Source organism: Trachemys scripta, chromosome 3, assembly GCF_013100865.1.
Source record: "Trachemys scripta elegans isolate TJP31775 chromosome 3, CAS_Tse_1.0, whole genome shotgun sequence".
Lineage (NCBI taxonomy): Eukaryota > Metazoa > Chordata > Testudines > Emydidae > Trachemys > Trachemys scripta.
In genome coordinates, this window is record NC_048300.1 from 27304591 (window position 1) to 27330431 (window position 25841).

Here is a 25841-nt window from a genome sequence, read left to right on the forward strand (position 1 = left end):
AAGACTACAACCTACAATTTCTTCCTAGCTTCTGCTGGTTAGTTTGAGTTATGTTGTGGTGCATGAGAGTTTGTTACTCCCCGTACAATTTTTATCCTATTTTATGAGTTGTGGATGTTCTCCACACATATAGCCATATATGTGCCTAATCCTTTTCTGACTCCTACTAAGCACTTGGCTTGAATGGAATCATGTGGCAGGGAGTTCCACAGATTAATTATGCAGTGAGTAAAAAAAGTATTCCCTTGTTGCAGTTTTAAATTTCTTGCCTTCCATTTTCATTGGCTATCCCCTTGATCTTGTATCATGAGAAAGGATAAACAGGAGAACCTGATTTACCTTCTTTCTAGCAGTTGTTCTTTTGTACATTTCTATTGTGTCCTCTCTGAGCAATTTCCTCTCTAAACAAAACTATCCCAATCTTTTCATCATTGAAATAAATATATCTCTGTCCTCTAAAGAGGTGTTGAGAGAAAGGCAAATGGTAGCCTGTGAAACAGTCAAGAGCATGGAGAACATTGCAGTATTTCATCTAGAAATGTGCCAAGGAAGGACATCTGGGTATCATTGTCGGCATAGGAGGGTATAAACAGCTTGAAAGGACAAGGGTCTGTCATCATCACAGCACTCATTCTTTCTCAACCAATGACTATTCCAGGGTGGATATATATTAAATAGTCACTGGGCTAGAGAGAGGAAGTGGGAAGCCTTGAGTCCAGTGCTCTGAGGCCACCTACCAGATCAGGCCCCACATGCAACTTAGATACCTGAATGTCTATCTTTGCAAGGTTTGCAAATTGCTCAGAGATTTAAGGGGAGATAGGACTACAGTGGGGCAGAAGTGTGTATGCCCCATGGGCCAAAACTTCGGTGCTGAGGGAACTTTGACAGCAAAAAGTTAGGCTAAGTGAGTTTAGGCACCTATTGGGCTAGACAAAAGCCATCTGGGAGTTTTGTGGATTGCAGCGATGCTGTGCAAAGGTACTTAGATGTCTAACTCTGGAGTTTAGGTGCCCAAGGTGCTTTGTGAATTGTACCCACGGAATTAGAAATCATCAGAGCTGGGTGAACAAATTGTTATGTAAATCAGCACAGCTCCATGCTGCTACAGTGATTTAGACCAGCTGAGAATCTGGACCAACATTCATACTAACTTTTGGAAATTGCTATTGAGTAATTATTAAAGTTTATAACTGAATAATACTGCAAGGTTTGGCATTTTAGCAATCAAATAACTGTTCGGAAATATCTTTTCCCCCATTAAACTGTAGTAAGCACTGTCCCAAAGGTGCTGTGGAGGGGAACTTTAAGGAGAAATTGAACATAGGTTTAGGGAAAATAAGGAAAAGGAACACAAAGAAATGGAAAGGAAAAAGGGAACCAGAATGTGAAAGAGCTGTTGGTGGGATTAATACTGGTGACATGTCAGGCTATGACAGCTATGTGGGGAGAGAACTAGCACAATAGTCAATACCCTATAGTGAGCAGAGAACTGGGTGTGCTTTGATATCTTGGAGTTCGGTTTCCACGCATTCAAAAGTGTGCATGTTCTCTTTGTCACACACGACTGTCTTGTAGCTATCTCACTTGGGCCATAATTCAGCACCTTTGACGTCAATGGAAAGACTCCCAATGGTGCCAACATATAACTGGGCTGGGGAGGTTTACCCTTTCCTTGAGCATCCTATTCCATGCATTCCCACTTGGAAAATGAGTGAAAACAGTGTATTGATATCTATCGAAAGACAGATGCTTTTTTATTTCCATATATCAGTTAGTTATATTTGAGAAAATATGCTATTGTTCACTCTTTTTCGTAGGCATGGCTAGCCCTACCAAGTAAACTGTATTTGGCATAGGTTATTCACTCTTTGCTGCTTGCTGTGAAGATTTTATTTAGGGTAAACAGTGACATACTTTTGCACCTATGTAGCCATCTATAGTCAAACATAAAGGTGTAGTAGTTCATAGAGTACTGTGTAATATTCAGTCTGGCAGCCAAAGGAAAAAGGCATGTGAATTCTACTCATGACAACTGGAATATCAGTCATTTTCCCCATTGCCAAGAAAATATGCCTCTACACCACAAGAAGATGTTTGCATTGTTATTTCCTTATTCAACATCCTGACATTTAGTTAGTCAAATTTCATTGTAACTGCAGCTAGCTTTGGTATAGCAGATACTCGGACAGACTCTAGCCAGGTTACAGCCCCATTGCTTCTCAGTGGCGAATGCCCAGCACAGCATCCCTCTGGAGGAGGGGAACTCTCTGTTGGAACACTGCCCGGCATTGGGCCCTGTGCCTCTGCCTACTTCCTTGTACAGAAGTTGGGGATATGGTGTGATGGGGGCTGTGCTCTGCTACACCAGTCCCCCACTGCAGCAGAGTCCATTAAGGTTCCTCTATCACTGGCACAACTCAGAGCTGCTTGGCTGCCTTTGGCACTGTGGGTTAGGGATTTATAACTGGCTTCATGACAAGTGCCACCATCTCCTGCACTGAGTGAATCTAGTTCTAGAACTCCATCTCCACTCACTAAAGGAATGCTACACAACAGTCCAGAAGGGACATATTATGGGGACAGAGAGGACTCCAGCAACACACAACTCACAGGAGAGGATTTTTTTTTTAATATCTTGGGTCAGATCAGATCTATAAGACGTCTAGTGAACTGAAATGGCCAGAATAGACAAACTTCATTAGCATTACACAAAGGTCCAAGATCTTAATTAGCAGACAATTGTGATGGTATTGCTCCTTAATGACAAGAAGCTTGTAACAAAATATCAGTGTTTTGGCTAACGTTTAGAGGAGAGCATTCTGAAGCTCCAGTGGCAGAATTACTGCATCTGATTCCCTTCTCACACCATTGATTCCTATAGAGTTATTACTGATTTACACCACTGTGACAGGTGGCTCAGGGCCCACTATTTTGTTAAATCATTGGTGAATCCCAGCAGGTGAAGATTCCTCACAATCTGAAAAGGTGTTTATTTAGGGCTGTCGATTAATTGCTGTTAACTCACACGATTAACTCCAAAAAATTAATCGTGATTAAAAAAATTAATAGCGATTAATTGCACTGTTAAACAATAGAATACCAATTTAAATTTATTAAATATTTTGGATGTTTTTCTATAATTGCATATATATTATATTCTGTGTTGTAATTGAAATCAATACGAATATTATTTTTATTACAAATATTTGAACTGTAAAAATGATAAACAAAAGATATAGTTTTTTTCAATTCACCTCATACAAGTACTGTAGTGCAAGCTCTTTGTTGTGAAAGTGCAATTTACAAATGTAGATTTTTTTGTTACATAACGGCATTCAAAAACAAAACAATGTAAAACTTCTGAGCCTACAAGTCCACTCAGTCCTACTTCTTGTTCAGCCAATTGCTAAAACAAACAAGTTTGTTTACATTTATGGGAGATAATGCTGCCCACTTCTTATTTACAATGTAACCAGTAATAGAGAACAGGTATTTGTATGGCACTTTTGTATCCGCTAATCCACATCTGAGCTTTCCTGGGAACATTCAAACTAACATGTAATCAATGGCATCGGCCTGCAAAAAGCTGAATCATTCATGGACAAGTGACTTGCCCAGGTGGCTACAAACTCCATCTTGTTGCTGTGATTTTGAGAACAAAGGGGTTTTCGCCCACAAGAGAAAGAATATAAAAGGCCCTGGAAACCCCTCCATTTTGCCTTCAGCTGGCTCAAGAGATGGCCTCTCCACCCCAAAGAGATGCCTGAAAAACTAGAACAAAGGACAGTAACTACGGGGGGTGTGAGTAATTGCTGCACCCAGTCTAGGAAGGAGTCCAGTCTGTGAAAGAAGCTTATTGGAACATCTCTGGGGGTGAGATTTCATCTGTAATCAGTTTCTTAATGAATTAGGGTCAGACTTGGGTGTTTTGTTTCATATTGCTTGGTAACTTACTTTGTTCTGTCTTTTATTACTTGGAACCACTTAAATACTACCTTTGCTTATTAATTAACCCAGCGTAAGTAATTAATACCTGGGGGAGCAAAAAGCTGTGCATATCTCTCTATCAGTGTTATAGAGGGCGGATAATTTATGAGCTTACCCTGTATAAGCTTTATACAGAGTAGAAAGGAATTATTTGGGGTTTGGATCCCATTGGGAGCTGGTGCAGCCCAATGTGCCATTAGCCTTCTTGGCAACAAGGGCACACTGTTGACTCATAGCCAGCTTCTTGTCCACTGTAATCCCCAGGTCCTTTTCTGCAGAACTTCTGCTTAGCTAGTCAGTCCCCAACCTGTAGCAGTGCATGGGATTCTTCCATTGTAAGTGTAGGACTCTGCGCTTGTCCTTGTTGAACCTCATCAGATTTCTTTAGCCTAATCCTTCAATTTGTCTAGGTCACTCTGGACCCCATCCCTACTGTCCAGCATATCTACCTCTGCCCTCAGCTTAGTGTCATCCGCAAACTTGCTGAGGGTGCAATCCATTCCATCACCCAGATCATTAATGAAGATGTTTAACAAAACCAGCCCCAGGACCGACCCCTTGGCCACTCCGCTTGATACCGGCTACCAAGTAGACATCGAGCCGTTGATCACTACCCATTGAGCCCGACAATCTAGCCAGCTTTTTATCCACCTTATAATCCATTCATCTTGGACTATACCATACTTCTTTAACTTGGCGGCAAGAATACTGTGGGAGACCGTATCAAAAACTTTGCTAAAGTCAAGGTATATCACATCCACCACATTCACCATATCCACAGAGCCAGTTATCTCATCATAGAAGGCAATCAGGTTGGTCAGGCATGACTTGGATCATCACTTTTTCCTCCCTTCCTTAGCGGAAAACGTTTGTTTTGTCTTAATAACAAAATCGAGTACACTGGCAGAAGATGATTTCATACCACATTTTAATGAAAACAGTGAAAAAAATAAAATTCACCACTTTTTGTTCTACTCGTGAAACTTCTTACAATCTTTATTGACTGGAAGCACAGCTGCAATTTGTGTGCAAAAATTGTGCTGTGCCAAGAGGAGACAAGGTAAATTTTACAACAAATAATAGAGTTACTGGTGATAAACCCTTCTCTTTTTATGTTCCTGAACATTCTGGCACTTAATGAGATTATTTCCTCTTGTCAATTACAGCAGTTATTTTATTAGATATTGTGACCGGGTCAGGCCAGATGGCAACAGGAGAAGGATAGAAGGTAGATACATTAGCCCCAGATTAAGCAGGTCCCTTTCCCCTGAGTAAGATAATGGGCTGTTCCAGAACAATCAGGAAGTTGCTAGAACCAATTATGGCAGGCACGCTAATTAGGATACCTGGAGTCAATTAAGAAGCTACTAGAATCAAAAGGACAGGCAGGCTAATCAGGGCACCTGGTTTAAAAAGGACCTCACTTCAATTAGTGAGATGCGTGCGAGGAGCTGGGAGCAAGAGGTGCGCAAGGAGCTGAGAGTGAGAAGGCATACTTCTGGAGGACTGAGTAGTACAAGCATCATCAGGCATCAGGAGGAATGTGCGGTGGAGATGATTAAGAAGGTGTTGGGAGGAGGCCACGGGGAAATAGCCCAGGGAGTTGTAGCTGTCACGCAGCTGTTACAGGAGACACTGTATACAGCTGCGATCCACAGGGCCCTGGGCTGGAACCCAGAGTAGAAGGGGGGCCCGGGTTCGCCCCATTCCCCCAACTCCCTATTTGATACAAGGGGAGTTGACCTGGACTGTGGGTTCCACCAGAGTGGGTCAGCAGAGACTGCGGGGATTGTTCTTCTCCCTTTCCCCATGCTGGCCAGTGATAAGGTTAGCTGAGTGAACGGCAGGTTTGAGCCACTAGCAAAAGTGGTCAAACTGAGGGCTGCCATGAATCTTTGAGGCAAGCAAATCCGCCATTAAGCGCAGGACCCACCAAGGCAGAGGAGGAACTTTGTCACAACTGGTGTCTAGGGGTGGGATTTGGTGTGCACAGTGCAGCAGAAGAAGGAGGGTGTTACAAAAAAAAAAAAAAAAAAAAAAAAAGGGGAGATTTTTTTCCCCCTCACCACAATGGATGAAGTAGTGCGGGCACTGATACAAGCCATGGCTGCCCAGCAGGAGGCTACCCGTGTCCAGGCAGCTGCCCAACAGGAGCAGTACAGCTGCGCAGGAGACCAAATGCCTGTTGATGGCCCAGGCTGCTCAAGACTGTGCTGTGTTGCAGGAACTGGTAAATCAGGTGAAGGCCCTTACAGAGCTGAACCACAGCCATGATGGGATGTGGATCATATGGGCCAGCAATTGCCTGAAGAAAATGACGCGGGAGGATGACGTAGAAGCATACCTCCTGGCCTTTGAGGGGACAGCCCTCCGGGAGCCTTGGTCTTGAGATCAGTGGTCTGGCATCCTTGCCCCATTCCTGTGTGGGGAGGCCCAAAAGACCTATTATGATATGTCTGAAGAGGCTGCGGCAGATTACCCCAGCCGAAAGGAGAGATTCTGGCCAGCTCTCGGGTAACGACCACAGTGCGGGCCCAGTGATATCATGAGTGGAGGTACCAGGAAAACAAAACCCCACGGTCCCAATTATATGACCTCATCCATCTCTCACGAACATGTTTACGAACTGAGTCCCAGAGTCCGGAAGAGATACTAAAGGTTCTGGTCATCCACCGGTACATGAGAGGACTACCACCAGACCTTCGTGCCTCGGTAAATCAGAACGAACCTTCCACCTATGATGAGGTTGTCGCACTGGTAGAGAGGCGAAGGACGGCAAGAGAACTGTCCTGACCACTTAAGGAAGAGGCACCCTGGGTTAAAATAGCAGCACCAAGCCCCAGAGCTCGGGCAATTGGGCCCCTAGCAGGGCCCAGGTGGAAAAAGAGAGAGGCTGAAGGCCCATCAGAGGCCCCAAAGAGTCAGAGCACTGAGGGGGAAGAGGATAGTGTCATTAGACTGCCCAAACCAAGAGACCCAGGGAATGCCTAGGGCCCCATACAGATGTTATGCCTGCGGGCAGTGGGGACACATAGCTGCACAGTGTCCCAATGCCGAGCAGCCTAGGAAGTGTAACCTGGGGAACTAGGCAGACCCATGCTCCCTAGTCTGCCTGGTGGGGGTTGCACTAACCCCCATATGTACACCAGACCAGTAAAACTAAATGGGGCAGAGACCACAGCACTGGTTGATTTGGGGAGTGCTATCACGCTTATTTCAGAGAAGCTTGTGAAGCATAGTTAGCTGCTGCATGCAAAACGCACATGGGCAACATGAGTCCATGGGACAGTTAGTTACTACCCCCCCATCCCAGTAAAAATTGAAATCCAGGGGAACACTACTGAGGTAGCAGCAGGTATAGTCCTAAACTCCCATACCCGGTGCTCATAGGGAGGGACTGGGAGAAAAGGGGGAAACCTTGAAGTTAGTGAAGCATCCATGGTGAAAGAAGGGCAGCTAAGGCCTTGGGGACCCGGATCCTGACCCAGGGACAGAGGGTCGCCCTTGTGGGCAGGTGGACCAGGGTAGCTAGAAAGGAGGCTGCCCCGGAGGAGGAAATTTTGGACGGGACCAAGCTGAGGACCCAAGGTATGACAACATTAGGAAGGAGGTGACAGAAATAGAAGGGGTCCCTGTGGAAGGGAAAACCCAGGGACCAGGTCCCTAAATTCATAATGAAAAAGGATCTCTTGTACCGGGTTGCACCAGTACAGGGGCAGAAGGCACAGCAGCTTCTAGTACCTCAAAAACACCAGAATGCTGTATTAAACCTTGCCCATAGTCATCATTTGGGGGTAGAAAAGACCCTGACATGGGTCCTACAATGATTCTTCTGGCTCGGAGTACATGAAGAAGTGCGGAGGTACTGTGCCTCCTGCCCGGAGTGTCAGCTGCACAGTCCCCATCCTCACTTGAGGGCACCTTTAGTACCCCTTCCCATCACAGAGGTGCCCTTTGAGTGAATAGCCATGGACCTAGTGGACCCCTGGAGAAGATGGCCCAGGGCCACCAATATATACTTGTCATCCTGGACTATGCTACTTGCTACCCAGAAGCCACCCCCCTGCGGACCACGGCCTCTAAAACGATAGCCAAAGAGCTGCTGGTGCATACCCCATACCCCGTATTGATGAGTTAGTTGACTGCCTGGGCAATGCCCGATTTTTGACCACCCTTGATTTAACAAAGAGATACTGGCAGATTCTCCTTGCCAAAGATGCAAAAGAAAAGACAGCATTCGCTACACCAGGGAGTCTGTTTCAATATACTGTTCTTCCTTTTGGACTGCATGGGGCACCTGCCACCTTCCAGCATCTTATGGACAAGCTCCTGTGGCCCCATACCAGTTATGCAGCTGTGTACCTGGACAAAATGATTATTCATACCCCCAATTGGGAGACCCACTTGGGAAAGGTGGAAGCAGTTCTGGACATGCTAAGATGGGTTGGCCTCACAGCCAACCCAGCCAAGTGTGCTATAGCATTAGCTGAGGCTAAATACCTTGGCTGCATTGTAGGAAGGGGCATGGTCAAGCCCCAACTGAACAAACTGGAGGCTATCCAAAATTGGCCTCGGAAAAATCAGAAAAAGCATGTCCGGGCATTCCTGGGTGTGGTGGGATACTACCGGTGATTTATTCCCCCATTTCGCCACCTGATGGACCTGATAAAAGCCCGGGGTCTGGACATGGTAAAGTGGACAGACGCTGCAGAGAAAGCATTCATGGATCTATGGACAGCCCTCTGCTGTAACCCCATGCTTATACCCCGGACTTCAACAAAGAGTTCATTTTGCAAACAGATGCATCTGAAGTAGGATTGGGAGCTGTCCTATCGCAGATGGTCAGAGACGAAGAACACCCGATCCTCTATCTCAGCAGGAAACTCCTCCCGAGAGAGAAGTAGTATGCAGTGGTTGAGAGAGAGTGCCTTGCTGTGAAATGGGCCATGGAAACACTTTGTTATTACCTATTGGGACAACAGTTTACCCTTGTGACTGATCATGCACCACTCCAGTGGATGCAGCGTAATAAAGAGAAGAATGCAAGGTGATCAAATGGTTCCTGTCCCTACAACCTTTTCAATTCACCATACAACACCGGGCCAGAAGCCACCATGGTAACGCAGATGGCTTGTCGTCCCAAGTTGCCCATCCCCGTGGTGTGTGACAGGGTCAGGCCAGATGGCTACAGGAGAGTGATAGAAGGTAGATACATTAGCCCCAGATTAAGCACAGGACCCACCAAGGCAGAGGAGGAACTTTGTCACAGTATATATAAGTTGATCTAATGTAATGAAATGACTGGAGATAATTCATCGTCTTTTACAGTATCACATATTAAAATTAAGGTATAAGAGTCTATTCTTCATTGATTTTTGTATGCACTTAGCCCTTTTTATTCATTGTCTTTCTTATTTCCTCTCTATTAATAACTTTCTCTATTTGAAATATATAATGTAGCTCCTTTCATCCCAATGAAATACACATTTAAGACTATGGGAACATAGGGGTAGCCTTACTGGATCAGCCTAGTCCACTATCCTGTCTCCTATAGCAGCAAGCATCCAATGCTTCGGATGAAGGTGCAAGAAACCCTGTAGCATGCAGACATGGGATGATCTATCCCCATTAAAGTCTCCTCTCCCTACCAAAAATTAGCATAGGGCCTGAAGTATGAGGTTTTATATCCCTTCCAGTGTTTAGCAGTAATGATGACAACTCTGGATATTCTTGTTATCCATATATGTTTCCAGCCTGCCTTTGACATATCCTAAGTTCCTGCATATAACCACATCATGTGGCAATGAGTTCTGCAGTCTAATTAGGCACTGTATGAAAAAAGTATTTGCTTTTATCAGTTTTGAATTTGCCACCTTTCAATGTCATGGCCTCTTGTTCTTCTGTTATGGGACAGCAAGGACAGAAGGGAGGACAGAAGCTCCCCATTTACCTCCTCCAAACCCTTCAGCATTTTATATACTTTTATTATGTTCCCTATGTCTCTCTTTTCTAAGGTGAATACTGTCAGAGCCAGGGAATGAGGGGTCCTAGCTGGCAGGGCCTGGGAAAGAAGCAGAACCAAAAGCTGTGAAGAAGCTGCCCTTGGGCAAGCACATCAGCTTGGGTTTTGGCTTCAGGAGTGATGGAGACAACAGCTCTAGGGGCACCAGCAGCAAGGTGTGCCTCTTTTCCAGCTTCCTTAGCATCTGGAGGGGGCCAAATGTGAACTGTACTCTCAGTACTGGCTACTGCTGTGCCATGCTCCACTGAATGGCCACAGGGAGATAGTGGAAGTTTTGGGGAGGAATGATGCACTAACCAACCTGGCAGATGGCAAACTCTTTTCTGTTCTATGTAGGTTCTTATACACGCCCCCTCATCATCATTGTCCCTTCAGAGTAGCAGCCATGTTAGTCTGTATCCGCAAAAAGAACAAGAGTACTTGTGGCACCTTAGAGACTAACAAATTTATTAGAGCATAAGCTTTCGTGGGTAATAAGTCTCTAAGGTGCCACAAGTACTCCTGTTCTTTTATCAGAGAACCTAAAAGGGTGTTACCCTCTTCACTTGGCATCCCAAAGGAAGGCATTGAGATCGTGAAACTGCTCATCTACCAGGGACCCTCAGACTCTAAAGTGAACAGAATGCTCTTGAGAGCAGAGAACTCAAACAATACTGCTCCTTAAATCCCTACATCAATCCCAAGAATTAGGGCAATGAGAGCACATTGCCCTGTGCTGCCCAGCACGGCCATACAAGTGAAGATTCTCCTGGAGGAGCTGATTGACTCAACTGATTCTGAAGTAAAAATATCACTGCCTGAAGTTTTATCTTGGAGGTTTCCCATTCATCTGTCAGCCAAGACAAAACAGCCTTAGCTTGAGAGATAAAATGATATCATAGTCCAAACTGATGTTCTAGATTTCTTCTATATATGTTTCATATGAACACTATACCACTAATCATAATCAATAAGTGCAGTGAATTATTTTTTAGTGAAAACAAATATTCTTATTGTAAAAGAAACATGAGAATAAATGAAGATAAACTAAATAGATTATTCCAGCACCCTGTGATTTCTTTTACAGTGATAGGGCTAGACTTTTCCATTGTGAAAATTCTAGCGGAAAATTTTCAACTGGTTTCAATTGGCACAATAATTTATACTAAAGGAGTAGGTAGATTTTGAATTATAGGGGTGAAATCTGGGATCTCATGGCCAGTGACAAAACTCCCATTGACTTCAGTGGAGCCAGATTTTCACCGTAAGTATTTAAGTTCTGCATTCAGAAGATGCAAATGGGTTCCAATCAGGGATGCACAATCCTCCCCTGAGCTTTCTGATGCATGCTGGCAGGTGAAGGGGGTATTTAGCATGATGCAATCCATTCCCCCTGGTTTTTCCAGTGCAAGTGAGGGAGCATAGCAATGGCCTTGCTTCCCTAGATTCTAAGCAATTCAGACAAAGGCTTCCCTACGTCCAAGGGGCCAGGGCATTCAACTCTGAAGGCTTTGTAGTTTAAAAAAAAACACATTATAATCTGCCAGTTATGGTGCAACACACAAGACACAGGTGTTCCACATTTCAGCCAGTCATTACAGTGTGGTAGGTGTGAAAGGTTACAACTATACTTCAGGGCAGAAGGCGAAAGCATTCAGGGGCTACAATTGTGGCTGAATTTATGGGGGCTGAAAAAATTGTAGAAATGTTCATTGCACTCTTCTTTGTGCAAGAGACAGCCACAGTCTGTTTTGTAAAGGGACTGCTCAGTGCAAAAGAAACACACTCTACTTACAGTACTGCAGGCTTGGGACATGTTGCTTTGTTTGACTGCACTAACTAAAAGGAAGTAAGAGAGGGGTGGAACATGGCTCCAACCCATTATATACTGAGTAACTCAGTTAACCTCTTGATGACCCCTTTACTACAATCTGTGTGATCAAAACATAGGCTCCCATCCTTCAAAATGTAATTCTAAATGTTTACATAGAAGCAGCTACGTTTTGTCCAGTTGGGTTTTTTCTAAAGTGCTGGCCAGTCAATGCCTTCTGTCCTTTTCCCTGCCTTGCTCTCGTGTCTCTCTTTCTCCTCTCTCATATTGCCTCCATCTAACACATGTTTAGTAGAAAGAGGAATCTTAATAGCTCTTTTAGTTCTCCAGTGAAAGGTCCTTGTAGAATGAAAATAAAATCCAAATTTGGCAGCAATACCAGAAACAACCTCTTCTAATAGGTAAAAGGTATTTGAAAATGGCAGAAAGATGTTCTAGTCTGATGCTTTGCTTACCAAACAACAGTTTGTCCTTTTCAGCTCACTCTGGACCATACAATCTGCTAAAATACATAATAAAGTATCTGGTAAGAAGAGACACATCTCCTTTGCTAAGCCCCTCAGCTGGGAGTTTGTAGAGACAACACAGACTGAGATGAAACACAGAATTACGTTGAAAGACAGCAGACTGACAAGGTTTCCTTTTCACACTCCATAATGTAGGCTTATGGTTCCAGGTGGGTGCTAAGCTTGTACTAAGGCCCTTAAATTCCACATATTGCAGTTGTTTCATTATTCCTTCCTATTGCTATTCACAGGCTGAGATGCCAGAACCTCAAATAGACAAGAGAAATCGCAAAATTACTAAAGAGGGAAAAATGACAAAATTCCATCAGGATTGCACTGAATACATGACAGCAAAGAAAAGAGGTGTCATCTTCGGTCTCCAGATCCCTCTATCCAGCTGACATATGCCACTGCTGCTGGATATGCTGGATTTATTACACTGTACTCCTGTGGCTAAGGCATGGGTTCTGGTTAGAGGAGTGAGAGGCACAATGTGACTTTCACTATTAGTTGCAGAGTGTGCTGAAGTCTTAGAAATGTCAAACTCCAGGTCTGTCACTTTGCTGGATGAACTAGATGAGAAAGTATTCTACAAAGGAGGTCCACTGAAGCAAATGATGTTTAGAAAAGTGCAATCTTATGAGACTTGTTACCATTTAAAATGCTTTCCCAAGCTTTAACTCATATGGAAATGAGTTTAAATATGACTTGGGTCTTGGAATTTGAAAAGGAAAGTACGGAAGGAGGACAGCATTCAATTGACTAATCATACAAGTATGGTTAATGCTTTCTCTACCACCCATGATTCTTTTGACCTTTCTCCTATGCAAAGTCTGCCCCACCAACCCCCAGCATCCATTTCCCCAGCTCCTGTTGCATGTCACTGAATGCCTCTGCAGAAAGTTCCATGAGCAGGTGGATTTTCTCCACAAATCTGTTTTTTTCTTTTTATGTTCTGCAGTCTTCCATATCACCCTCATTCTCCTATGCCCACAAGCACTGTCACCTTTTGGCTACTTTTGACTCCAGTTTCAACCATCCTTCCCTGCTTTCTGTGCAAGATCTTAAGAACATAAGAATGTCCATACTGGGTCAGACCAAAGGTCCATCCAGCCTAGTATCCTGTCTACCAACAGTGACCAATGCCAGGTGTCCCAGAGGGAGTGAACCTAACAGGTAATGACTAAGTGATTTCTCTCCCGCCATCCATCTCCACCCTCTGACAAACAGTGGCTAGGGACACCATTCCTTATCCATCCTGGCTAATAGCCATTAATGGACTTAACCTCCATGAATTTATCTAGCTCTCTTTTAAACCCTGTTATAGTCCTAGACTTCACAACCTCCTCAGATAAGGAGTTCCACAGGTTGACTGTGCACTGTGTGAAGAAGAACTTCCTTTTATTTGTTTTAAACCTGCTGCCCATTAATTTCATTTGGTGGCCCCTAGTTCTTATATTATGGGAACAAGTAAATAACTTTTCCTTATTCACTTTCTCCACACCACTCATGACTTTATATACCTCTATCATATCCCCCCCTTTGTATCCTCTTTTCTAAGGTGAAAAATCCTAGCCTCTTTAATCTCTCCTCATATGGAACCCGTTCCAAACCCCTAATTATTTTAGTTGCCCTTCTCTGAACCTTTTCTAATGCCAGAATATCTTTTTTGAGATGAGGGGACCACATCTGTACACAGTATTCAAGTATCTTCTCTTGAGGGAGTCAGGAAGATAAAAATCTGCTATAGCCTTCCTCCTGTTCCCCTTCTCCTTGAATATACTCCCCTTTCTTCCCTCTTACTGACATTGACATTTCTTGTCAGGTTCCCACCACCTCTGATTCCTTTATCCATTCCAAAGACTCCTTCCCCTTCTGTCTCTTAACCTCCCTTGCTAACATCCTCTCCCTTACCTTCCTCCTTAACCTCTGGTTCCTGTAAAAAAATACAAGTGTCTTTGTTCTCCCCACTCCTGAAAAACTTACCTCTCCAACTACCATCTCTATCTCCCCTTCATCCTTGAGTTCATCTTCATTTTTTGCCCCCCTCTTCCCACTTTATACCTTTTTTGGGGTAGTGCCTTGTATCATTCCCCTCCTGACTGCTGTCTATGACGGAAGGGCAGCCCTTCACTCCAACGGTCTGACTGCAATAATGGCCCCCGAGGATAGCTGTGTGAAAGTTAGAGCAGCCACCAGGGAATTGAATTGGCCCCAGGACTGGGGGAGCACAATTAGGAAAGAAATACCTTCAGCTGTATTTGCATTATTGTAGTGTGACAAAAAAAGGACTGGTTTTCCTTTAATTTGCACCAGTTTCACGCTAGTCTAACTCCATTACAGTTACTCCTGATTAACACCACTGGGAGAGGAGCATCAGGCTCTTTGCATGCACATTAAGGTTGATATAATTTATGCTGACTATCGTCAGTTACAAGGAGATGTTTTGGCAGTTGGGAATCACTAGGCATACGGGAATTCTGGCCAACCTCCTTTTCTACACCTGTTGTACCAACTGCCAGGAGTGGGAGGTGAAGCAGGAGATACCCAAAGAGTCCTCTACCCAGGGAATCCTCTGGTGGGTGGCTATTCTGTCTCCAGGGCAGGATCTGGGCCAGGAAATAAGTGGAAGGGGCTGATTCCACAAAGAGTGGCACTAGGTCAAGGTGGAATTAATAAAAGAATACTGTCTTTTCAGGGAAACACAGTGACGAGCTTCTTCTGTGTCACTAGCTGGGCTGCAGGCATTTGAAGTTAGGTGGGAGCAGGGCGTGGGGTGTGAACGAGGAAGAGATTTAGATGATGGTGCTGCCTGTGACTCAGGGATTCAACTCTTGCTTCATTCATTTGGATACTCCTGATGCTATACCTGATAGAGCAAGAGGTAAGTGTCCTATTCATCTTATTAATAGCACACCATAATAGTAGAGATGGAACTTTGGCTACTGAATCTTGCCTTAGAAAAATAAAATGCTCTGACCTGAGTATAACTGCTTCTAGCAACTGAAACTATATGCCAGAGAAAAACCTTCTAATTTCTTATCTTAAGAAAAAAAAATAAAATTCACGATTTAATTCAAAACTCTGAACAAAATGAAAAGTGTGGGGAGCTTGCCAGTAGGAATCCGAGCTGGTAGAGGTTCCCCAGATTCTATAGATTAGATAAACCTGACAGAATAACTGACATTAGCAGAATGAAGCAACATCATAACAAGGTCTAAAAGCTACAGAATGGAACTGGAAGATTACACTTATTGGGGTGGGGAGCAGCAGGGTATGCGAAAGGGTTGCTGAGATTAAACTACAATTTACTGAATGAAAAAGAGCAAAATCCAGCTGACTGACAATTACAGCAACTGGACATGATGGGAAGGGAATGTAGTGTAAACCTTATTTAAAAATCAATAGATAATTTTCCCCACATGTTGCAATATGAAAGGCCAGAAGTTAAGGTAAAGGAGAAAAGTACCTGCCATCAAACACTATTTGGAGAAAATAAAAATCAGATCAACAAATTTGCACTTAGTTCTTAGTTCTATAGTTTAAGCACATTTCATGATTTTTTTTAAATCACTCTTGGTTTCTCAGTGAAGTGTGTAACATTCTGATGAACTACACTAGTTTTTCATCTATGCCATCAGCAGATCAGCGTGAAGTAAAATCACAGCCAAGACTATATTGGCGCAACATTTGTAAATATATAACTACAATGCAATAAAGATAATACAGAAATCACAGAGTACAGCAGCTCAAGCCATGTATTTCAGTTTACCAGGGTTTAAATAATGAATGTTTGTGCAGCTTTAAATTGCCACAACTCTAAAATCCAAACTCAGCCCAAAATCTATGATACCATCTGCTGGTATAGAACTTAGCAGTGGCCTGTGATGCAGAAAGTCCATTAAAGGTGAGGCTACTGCTGCCTCAAATGTCCACAATTACTTCTCTGTTCAGGAGGCCAGTGTAGCCACCAGAAAATGGGCATAAAAAAAGACCTGTCCAGGGGTATGTTGACTCAGCTGTCAGCAGATATCTAAAGTGGTATCCATGTAAACAGGGATCAATTTTGAACATGTGATGGTGCTGTCCCAAGAGCCAACAAAAACCCAAGCTCCCATAAAGAGGAGAAAATTGAGTAGAGAGATTATATTATTCAATGCTTAAGATGCTTGCAAGAGCTCTTCTTTATTATGTGTCCAGTTCCAATTGGCTATGCATAACAACAGCTTCATACCAAATCATGATTAGGATCAGGGACAAACAACTCAGAGAGAGACTACTGGAAGATCCCAAATTAACCCTTGAGAAAGCAATTCAAATTGCCAAGTGTCATAACTATAAAGGGAAGGGTAACAGCTCTCCCGTGTACAGTACTATAAAATCCCTCCTGGCCAGAGACTCCAAAATCCTTTTCCCTGTAAAGGGTTAAGAAGCTCAGGTAACCTGGCTGGCATCTGACCCAAAGGACCAATAAGGGGACAAGATACTTTCAAATCTTGATGGGGGGAAGGCTTTTGTTTGTGCTCTTTGTTTGGGAAGTTGTTCGCTCTTGGGACTGAGAGGGACCAGACATCAATCCAGGTTCTCCAAATCTTTCTGAACAAGTCTCTCATATTTCAGACTTGTAAGTAAACAGCCAGGCAAGGCGTGTTAGTTTATCTTTGTTTTCTCAACTTGTAAATGTACCTTTTGCTAGAGTGTTTATCTCTGTTTGCTGTACTTTGAACCTAAGGCTAGAGGGGGGTCCTCTGAGCTGTTTAAGTTTGATTACCCTGTAAAGTTATTTTTCCATCCTGATTTTACAGAGAGGATTTTTACCTTTTTCTTTAATTAAAAGCCTTCTTTTTAAGAACCTGATTGATTTTTCCTTGTTTTAAGATCCAAGGGGTTTGGATCTTGATCCACCAGGAGTTGGTGGGAGAAAGGAGGAGGATGGTTAATTTCTCCTTGTTTTAAGATCCAAGGGGTGATCTGTATTCACCAGGGAATTGGTGAAGGTCTCTCAAGGCTACTCAGGGAAGGGAATTAGCTTTGGGATGGTGGCAGCAGAGCAGATCTAAGCTGGTAGTTAAGCTTAGAAGTTTTCTGCAGGCCCCCACATTTGTATCCTAAAGTTCAAAGTGGGGAAGCAGCCTTGACACCAAGCAAAAGAAGTCACCCAGTCCAGACTGGAGTTTATGGAGGGTGTACACTGCTCTGACACTGTGGACATGGTAAAGAATCCATAATACTACACAAAAAGAGACCTAAAGCAGAAAGGCATGTGGAGCTCAAAGCTGGAATCCACCAAAGACAGAACATGGCACTGCACACACTGTGGCAAACAGCACAAGCCACAAAAACCCATGCCATATGGAAAAAGATGCAAGAACTACAATGAATTACAACACTTTGCAAAAGCTTTGCTTTATTCTAAGTCCAGTCCCAACTAACTGTGCTAAACAATGAGAGCTTCTCAGCACCCTGCCCAGACTCTCTTTATGGGCTGAGTTTCCCAAACAGAAACAGATCCCCAATCCCACAACTATAAGAATGATTTGATGTCTAGTAAATGTGTCCTTCAGTGACTTCTGGGAATCAATACATTTTGCTTATGACAAAACAAGTTAAGACGTGCCTTATCAGGGTAATGATGAGCTACCTACTGGTACCTCTCAAGGTCCACAGCACTTCTGATCCAAATCCCACTGAAGTCAAAGAAAGTATTTCCACTGACATCAGTGGGCTTTAGATCAGGCCCTTCATTGACCAGATAATTTTAATTGCCTGTCCATATTGCACATTATATTTTTCTGGTTGCAAAAAAGTGACCAAATCCATTCAGGAGAGCCAACCTGACAAGGAAAGGGCAACTTTTCATATATGTCTGTGCAGATGCCTTTAAGGATTTTTTCTGTCTAGTAACCAGCTGTAATACAGAACTTAGTGGCCTTGGATTTCTAAAATTAGCTCGCTATCTCCTTATTTAGACACTTAACTAAAAGAGATCTCAGTTGCAGATGTGTTGTGCACCCACAATGTTTACTGAAGTAAATGGGAAATGTGCCTGCTCAGTTTCTGAAAGTCAGTCTACTTTTACTTAGGAGCCTAAACAATGATTTAGGTGTCTAAACTTCGATACGCATAGCTGAAAACTGTGGCCAATGGGACTGCTTCCATGAGTAAGGAAAGCAATATTTGGGCTTTTATCATTAGGGCATGAAAAAAATTAATCTGATATCCTGGACTATCTATGGCTGTACATCAAAGATGATCCAGGGAGCTTATTTAAGTTTGCAGCCACTAAACAAAATTACTGTTAAATAGAGTCCATTGGATTTCATTTGTTTTTTTAATACACGGCTGAGGAGAGATTATCAGTCAGGTTAAGGCTGCATGCTATAAGCTGCAAGAATATTTTTGGATTATACTTTATTTTAAGGGCAAATTTAATTATCACCGAATTATGATGGCATCCCCATGGGAGCAGATATGGCAACTGCAGTAGTGCAAGCCACATTCACAATGAGGAGCGCTATTTAAATGAAACTAAAATTAAGCTGAATACCAAATGAACCCATATTAAAAGGATTTAATCATCCAATGAGTATAAATGAAATATAAATGAAAGCCATTGCTGAAACACTGCCATTGTTGAAAGGAAACAGAGTGAAAATGTTTATGAACATTTGTATGAAAGATAATTGAAATGCATTCATATTGTTTCAAACAATTATCATTGCAAGTGTAAAAATTCTTACAGATATTTGAGGCTAGGAAGATTCTGGAAGGCGTCTTGGTCAATGTACACAAGGTTATTTGCTTTCTCAATTCTTCTGCAAAAGGAGAAAATAAAACATTACAGCAAATGGATCAGTGCCTTTTTAAATAGATCCAGGGCTTCTCTTAGATAGAGGATAGCAATACATTTGGGGGCTTTTCTGACAGGGGATAACTCTACATGACCCCAAAGGAGCAGCCAGCCCAAACCTAGCAGAGTCAGAATCCCAGCCCTCTACCTGTTTTACCATATTGCTAATAGCTGAGGAAGTGTTTTAGATCAAAGAGTGAGAGAGTTGAGGGCAAGAGACAAGGGAACCATCTGGTTGAGAAAGGAAAGGGTGGGTGGGAAGAGAAGGAAATAGACAGATGAAAAGAGAGATCCCAAGCAAACATGTATTGAATTTTTAAAGTACATCTGAACCAAACCCTTTGATATCTGGCCACCACTAGTCTTTATATTTCTATCCTACGATCTTATGTTGCTCACTTACTTACATTTCATGTAGTTTGGGAAGGCTGGAAAACACATTAGCTTCTATGACTTCCAAGGCATCATTCTGGGAGATCTCTCTGTGGAGAATAGAAGTTGAGATATTTCATGCCATGGTACAAGTGAAAAGATAAGCCAAAGAAGTATGGATATTTGGTGAAGAATGATACCTAGAATTTATAGGGCACCTTTTATCCATAGACCTCAAAGTACTTTATAAAGGAGGTAAGTATCATTAGTCCCATTTTACAGATGAGGAAACGGGCCCAGAGAGGTGAAGCAGGCCTGTGACAGAGCTGGGAATAGAATGCAGGTCTGCTGAGTCCCAGTCATGTGCTCTATTCACTAGATCACACTGCCTCCCAAAGGTCTTATAAATTACAACAGGTGCATGCACATATGAAATTATAGCGCACGATCTATGGGACACAGACTGTTTACTGGATCTCAGACATCACTGAATGTTAGTATAGATTTAGCCAAGACTTTCATAACCCTATGATGGGGAGAAGGGGAGCTTTAAATGTAACAGCTCTGAAGAGGTAGGATTTTTGGTTCCACAGTAACACATACTATGATTTTGTCCTGGTGTAAAATGTTGAGCTTACTTTAAAAATTTTATAGCAAATTTCCAGAGTTCTGCTGTCAGAAGGCAGGAAGCCACATAGGTGGTACAGCTCATCTGTCCCCAGAAGAAAAATCTGAAGAAACTCCACCTAATCTAGCTCATGATATTTATACGTGATTGATGCCTCTTATGTATAGTTTCAAAACTGCAGAACAAAAATGGGTACAGTTTTCTTTTATGAGCTGAAACCCCAGCTGTGACAGAATACATGCAGCTGCACACCACCCTTTGCTCCACTTGTCTCTGGGGGAGTTTCAGCCCATGGTGTAACTTAGAGTAGCCACAGGACTGCTTCACATTACACCAGTTTGGTTTGGTCACCAAAGGGCTACCAGAGAGAAATTGCTCTGGCCAAGTCCTCTATGGTGAGGGGTACCAAGAGAGGCAGGCTAGAGCTGGCTATTCTAGAGGGTTACCCACATGCCAATTTAGAGATCAGAACAAAGGATCCATTTCTCAGACTTGAATCTGGTCCACGAAGTACATTTTGAGATTTGGATGCAACTCACTAATGGGAGGACACACCAGCACACAGCTGCCAAATGAAGCCCCGTGAAGCTGTATATCGGGCACCCCTTATTTATGGTTATTTTGTTCTTTTGAAATTAAGGTAGCTACTGCAAATGGATTCAGACACGGCCCAAAGTAAAATAGTAAGAGACAGTCACTATATGTAAGAGATCAATTATAAAAATAGTTAAAAACTAATATATATGAAATATCCCTCTTTGTTTTGAGCAGCCCCTGAACTATGCCTGCCAAGTAGGCTGCCCATTAAAAAAACAATCTTGCCTGCCTCTTTATTATGTATAAAAATCCTGTAACTATTTTGTTTGTTTCTATTTAAATAAAAAAAACACTGCTTTTTTTAAACATTAGCAATTCAGATCTTGTCTACTCTCAAAAACTCTACAGTGACTGGAGAACAAATGAATTTATGATATCCCAAGAGACTGACTGATGAGCAATTGAGAAAGACATGATTTTACCCACACTGCAATGGGAATTGCATTTATTTAGCTGAGGGCTGTGTTGCTGCAGAATCCACACATACCAGCTTCTCTTTATTATTTATTTATATTACAGTTGCACCAATATGCCTCAGCTGAGTTTGGGGCTTCACTGTGGTATGAATTATAGGAACACATAGTATGAGATTCTGCCCCAAAGATCCTACAATCCAAATAGACAAAACTTGGGAGGGAAGACAGAGGCAAAGAAAGGTGAAATGGCCATCAAGGGTTAAAATCAGTAAGTCAACGACACAGCTGGGAACAGAAACCCGGTCAGTCCCAATCCACTGTTCTAGCCATTGTATCATGCTGCCTCCACAGTTTACTATAGTGTACAGAATTAAAACCAAGGCCTTAACCAAAATATTTTCCATTCCATTCCCATCTTATCACGATGACATATAAAATATCCATTATGAGTAATCACCTTTTATTGTACATTTATATGATAGTGCAAACTGCTTGCTCAAGTACACTTTAAAAGATTGAATGAAACCAATGTTGTTTGAAGCAGCCTTTTAAGAGTTCATTTTATTATTATTATTTTTTATGAACAGCACATTTGCTGTTTCCAGCAATCTAAAAATCTGTCATCTAGAAAAAGGCAAATCCACAGAAAATGCAGAACATTTTATACCTCCAAATGAGATTAGCCAGGAGAGAGTCCATGCTGCAAAACAGCACAGGGACAAAGGCTGCAGATTTATTTGTCTTTTGTGATGTAGGTTTTTTGCAGGTCACAATAAAGGCACCAAGATACAGTAAACTATACTGTATAAGCTCCCCAACAGATGGCGCTGCTGAGGTTAATCACGTTTCATGAGTTGACCCAATAAAATGTGTGAATCCAGCGCTGTGACAGGGCTGGAAAGTCTTATCTGGCATATAATTTGGGTATGTTTTTAGAAGGATGCTTATTTATTAAATGGTTCTGTGTTAGAAATATGCTCTTTACTTTGGGAAATTATAGAGGGTTATGTGTTACTTTTAAGAAAAGTGTTTAAAGGTCAGGCTAAAGTTTGTGCTAAGCAGTCCACAATATTTTCGAAAAGGAAAAAAAGGTTAAAAAAGAAAGGAAGGAAGATAGAAATCTCTGTTTTTCTTTTAAAAGATTATTTTAAAAAAATCTAACCACACCATTGCATAAAATGGAGTTTTGTTCACCCAAATATTTGGGGAATAAATATTCATGTTTGCATGCATACAAGGGTATTTGTGCGCAAGCAAGAGTATTTATTATTCGTTATCCACTGTCTGTCATTTGTTGTTATTCTGTTTAAATTTTCATTCAACCAGGTAAGGATGAGAAACAAGAGCATGATTTAGGTCATCAATCACACCCCACGAATAGCAAATGAAAATGAGCAGTTTGCAAACAGCGCATATGATGATGTTTTATTTTCATTAGTTGTTTGAACAATTATGAATAGTAGTTAAATTAGTCACACTCCTAGTTTGTTGATGGACAAAACACAAACATGTGACAATTGTTCTCTTGGCTGACACCGGGGATTGAACAGCGGATCTCAAGAACTAAGAGCACGAAGCGCTAGACCTTAAGTGAAGGGATCAGCTCAAAACAACCAACTCCTTTGTAGGTCAGGCACGATAAGAACAGGTAATATGCTAATAGCATGTAATAGTAAGCTACAAACAGAAAAAGGGACTACATTTACTGGATAATTTATGTGCAATGAATAATACTATCTGCTTTAGTACCCGCTATCATTGCAAATCCAGATAAGAATTGAGGCATCATTTCTGATTTATACAAGTTTTTGCACAGGTATGTGCAGACAATCAGGAACAATTTCCAAAATATCAAAGAGGAAACAAACTAAAGCCCTATTCTTGCAAAGCACCTACATGCGTGCTTAACTTTAAGTACATGAGTTGTTTCATTGAAATCAATAGCACTACTCATATTCTTCAAATTAAGCATGTGCATTAAGTGCTCTGTTGAATCAGGGCCTAAACCAAGAAAGAGAATATAAGACAGATGTTTGTCAGAAGACATAATGCAAGTTTGTTTCTATTATTCTATTACTCGGGTATTTTGCTATGATTCTACTATTCTATGTTACCAAATGGGCTCAAAGCTTATGTTACTAGCTATGAACTATTACATGCAAGTTGGCAATAAAAAAAGCGCTCTCTCAGCTGAAAGACTATATTTGTCTGTCAGGTTAAAGCCTCAAAATTCTCCCAATTCCATCATATTTAAGAAATAAGTGTGTCTTCTATGGTGGATGTTTGTATTTTGTAGGAAACGGGTTTTACTTGCCTTTCCCAAAAGCCCACATCTTCATAATCATCTTCCCCAAACCAATTAATAGAATCATAGAAGATTACGGTTAGAAGAGACCTCAGGATGTTATCTAGTCCAACCCCCTGCTCAAAGCAGGACCAACTGCAACTAATCATCCCAGCCAGGGCTTTGTCAAACCAGGTCTGTCATAACTATAAAGGGAAGGGTAACAGCTGTCCTGTGTACAGTACTATAAAATCCCTCCTGGCCAGAGACTCCAAAATCCTTTTCCCTGTAAAGGGTTAAGAAGCTCAGGTAACCTGGCTGGCATCTGACCTAAAGAACCAATAAGGGGACAAGATACTTTCAAATCTTGTGGGGGCGGGGGAAGGCTTTTGTTTGTGTTCTTTGTTTGGGAGTGTGTTCGCTCTCGGGACTGAGAGGGACCAGACATCAATCCAGGTTCTCCACATCTTTCTAAACAAGTCTCTCCTATTTCAAACTTGTAAGTAAATAGCCAGGCAAGGCGTGTTAGTTTCCCTTTGTTTTCTCAACTTGCAAATGTACCTTTTACTAGAGTGTTTATCTTTGTTTGCTGTACTTTGAACCTGAGACTAGAGGGGAGTCCTCTGAGCTCTTTAAGTTTGATTACCCTGTAAGGTTAATTTCCATACTGATTTTACAGAGATGATTTTTACCTTTTTCTTTAATTAAAAACCTTCTTTTTAAGAACCTGAATGATTTTTCCTTGTTTTAGATCCCAGGGGGTTGAATCTGTATTCACCAGGGAATTGGTGAAGGTTTCTCAAGGCTTCCCAGGGAGGGAATCCATTGGAAATGGTGGCAACGGACCAGGGCTAAGCTGGTAGTTAAGCTTAGAAGTTTTCATGCAGGCCCCTACATTTGTACCCTAAAGTTCAAAGTGGGGATACAGCCTTGACATGGTGGCAGAGCGGTGGGATCATTTTAAACCCAAAAGCCAGTGAGATTTTTTTTTCCTTCTAGCTGCTTGAAAAGCCGAGCTGGAGGTAGATAGATGCATATCTTATCTCTCCTTGCCTGAAGGCAGAGGTGTTAAGTTTTTTTAACAAGGTCCTTTGTTAAGAGAAGGGTTCAATTAGCAAACAACTGGTAAAAGGAATTTACAAGCTGAATTGTTTTTTTTTCTTTTTACATCTTCGGGAGTAGCTAGTTAGAAAGTCTCTGTTAACTCAGCAGCAGCCAGAGCTGAGAGCTTCCCAGTTTCAGTCAACTGCAGAGGGGATGACCCAGCACAAGAAAACAGGAAAATGAATACCAAAGAAGTAGCTAAAAAAATAGAACTGGCCAAACTAGAAGCAGAAGAAAATGAAAGAAAACATCAGAGACTGCTTCAATTAACAAAACTCGAGACACAGCAGAGAGAAAGAGAAGAAAAAGCCAAAGAGGAGGCCCACAAGAGAGAGATGGAGCTGAAAGAAAAAGAGATGGAGGAGAGAGAAAAAGAAAGGAAGCATGAACTGGAAGTAGCAAAGGCTAAGCCGGATACAACAGCCCATCCCAACAACCCCTCTCCAGGTACCACTTCCCATCCCAAAAAATTCCCCACCTACAAGGCAGGCGATGATACTGAGGCCTTCTTAGAAAATTTTGAAAGGGCCTGCCTTGGATACAGCATCGCTGCAGACCAGTACATGGTAGAGCTGAGGCCGCAGCTCAGTGGACCCTTAGCAGAGGTGGCGGCTGAAATGCCTAAGGAACACATGAACAGTTATGAACTTTTTTAAAAACAAGGCCAGACTCAGAATGGGGCTAACACCCGAGCATGCACGTCGGCGGTTCAGAGCCCTAAAGTGGAAACCCAATGTGTCATTTACCCGGCATGCGTACCACATTGACAAAAATTGTGATGCCTGGGTATCAGGAGCAAATGTTAAATCTCTGGAAGATCTGGTTTCCCTAGTAAAAATGGAGCAGTTTTTAGAGGGTGTTCCTGAGGAAACAGAAAGGTACATCCTAGATAGGAAGCCCAAAACTGTAACTGAGGCGGGGGAGATTGGAGCCAAATGGGTGGAGGTGGCAGAAAAGAAAAAAACTAGTAGCAGTTGGAGCGAATATCAGAAGGGGCAAGCCGAAACAAAACCTTACCATCGGGGACAACCCAAGGCCCCACCCACATCCCAAGGGAAACCCCAGACGCCTTCTCACCCCACCACACCAGTCTCCACCAACCAACATCGCCCCGGTGATACCTTAGCAGGGCGATGTTTTAAATGTAATGAACTGGGACATATAAAGGCTCACTGCCCCAAGAACCCCAACTGATTACAGTTCATTACACCCCAATCACACCAAAGATCCCCAGACCCAGATGCCTCTCTCATACCCTCGGA

The 25841-nt window shown here is 42.5% G+C and overlaps 1 protein-coding gene across 3 annotated transcripts in view; it reads right to left on the reverse strand.

The window, feature by feature from the left end:
* The window catches only part of FSHR (follicle stimulating hormone receptor), a 172638-nt gene that overhangs the window by 36445 nt on the left and 110352 nt on the right, over window positions 1-25841 (reverse strand). For all 3 annotated transcript variants that reach the window (XM_034764341.1, XM_034764340.1, XM_034764342.1), the window contains exons 3-4: window positions 19586-19660; window positions 19069-19143 (exon numbers count right to left, since the gene is read on the reverse strand). In XM_034764341.1, coding sequence (XP_034620232.1) covers window positions 19069-19143; window positions 19586-19660 — 150 coding nt within the window. The remainder of the gene's footprint in view (window positions 1-19068; window positions 19144-19585; window positions 19661-25841) is intronic.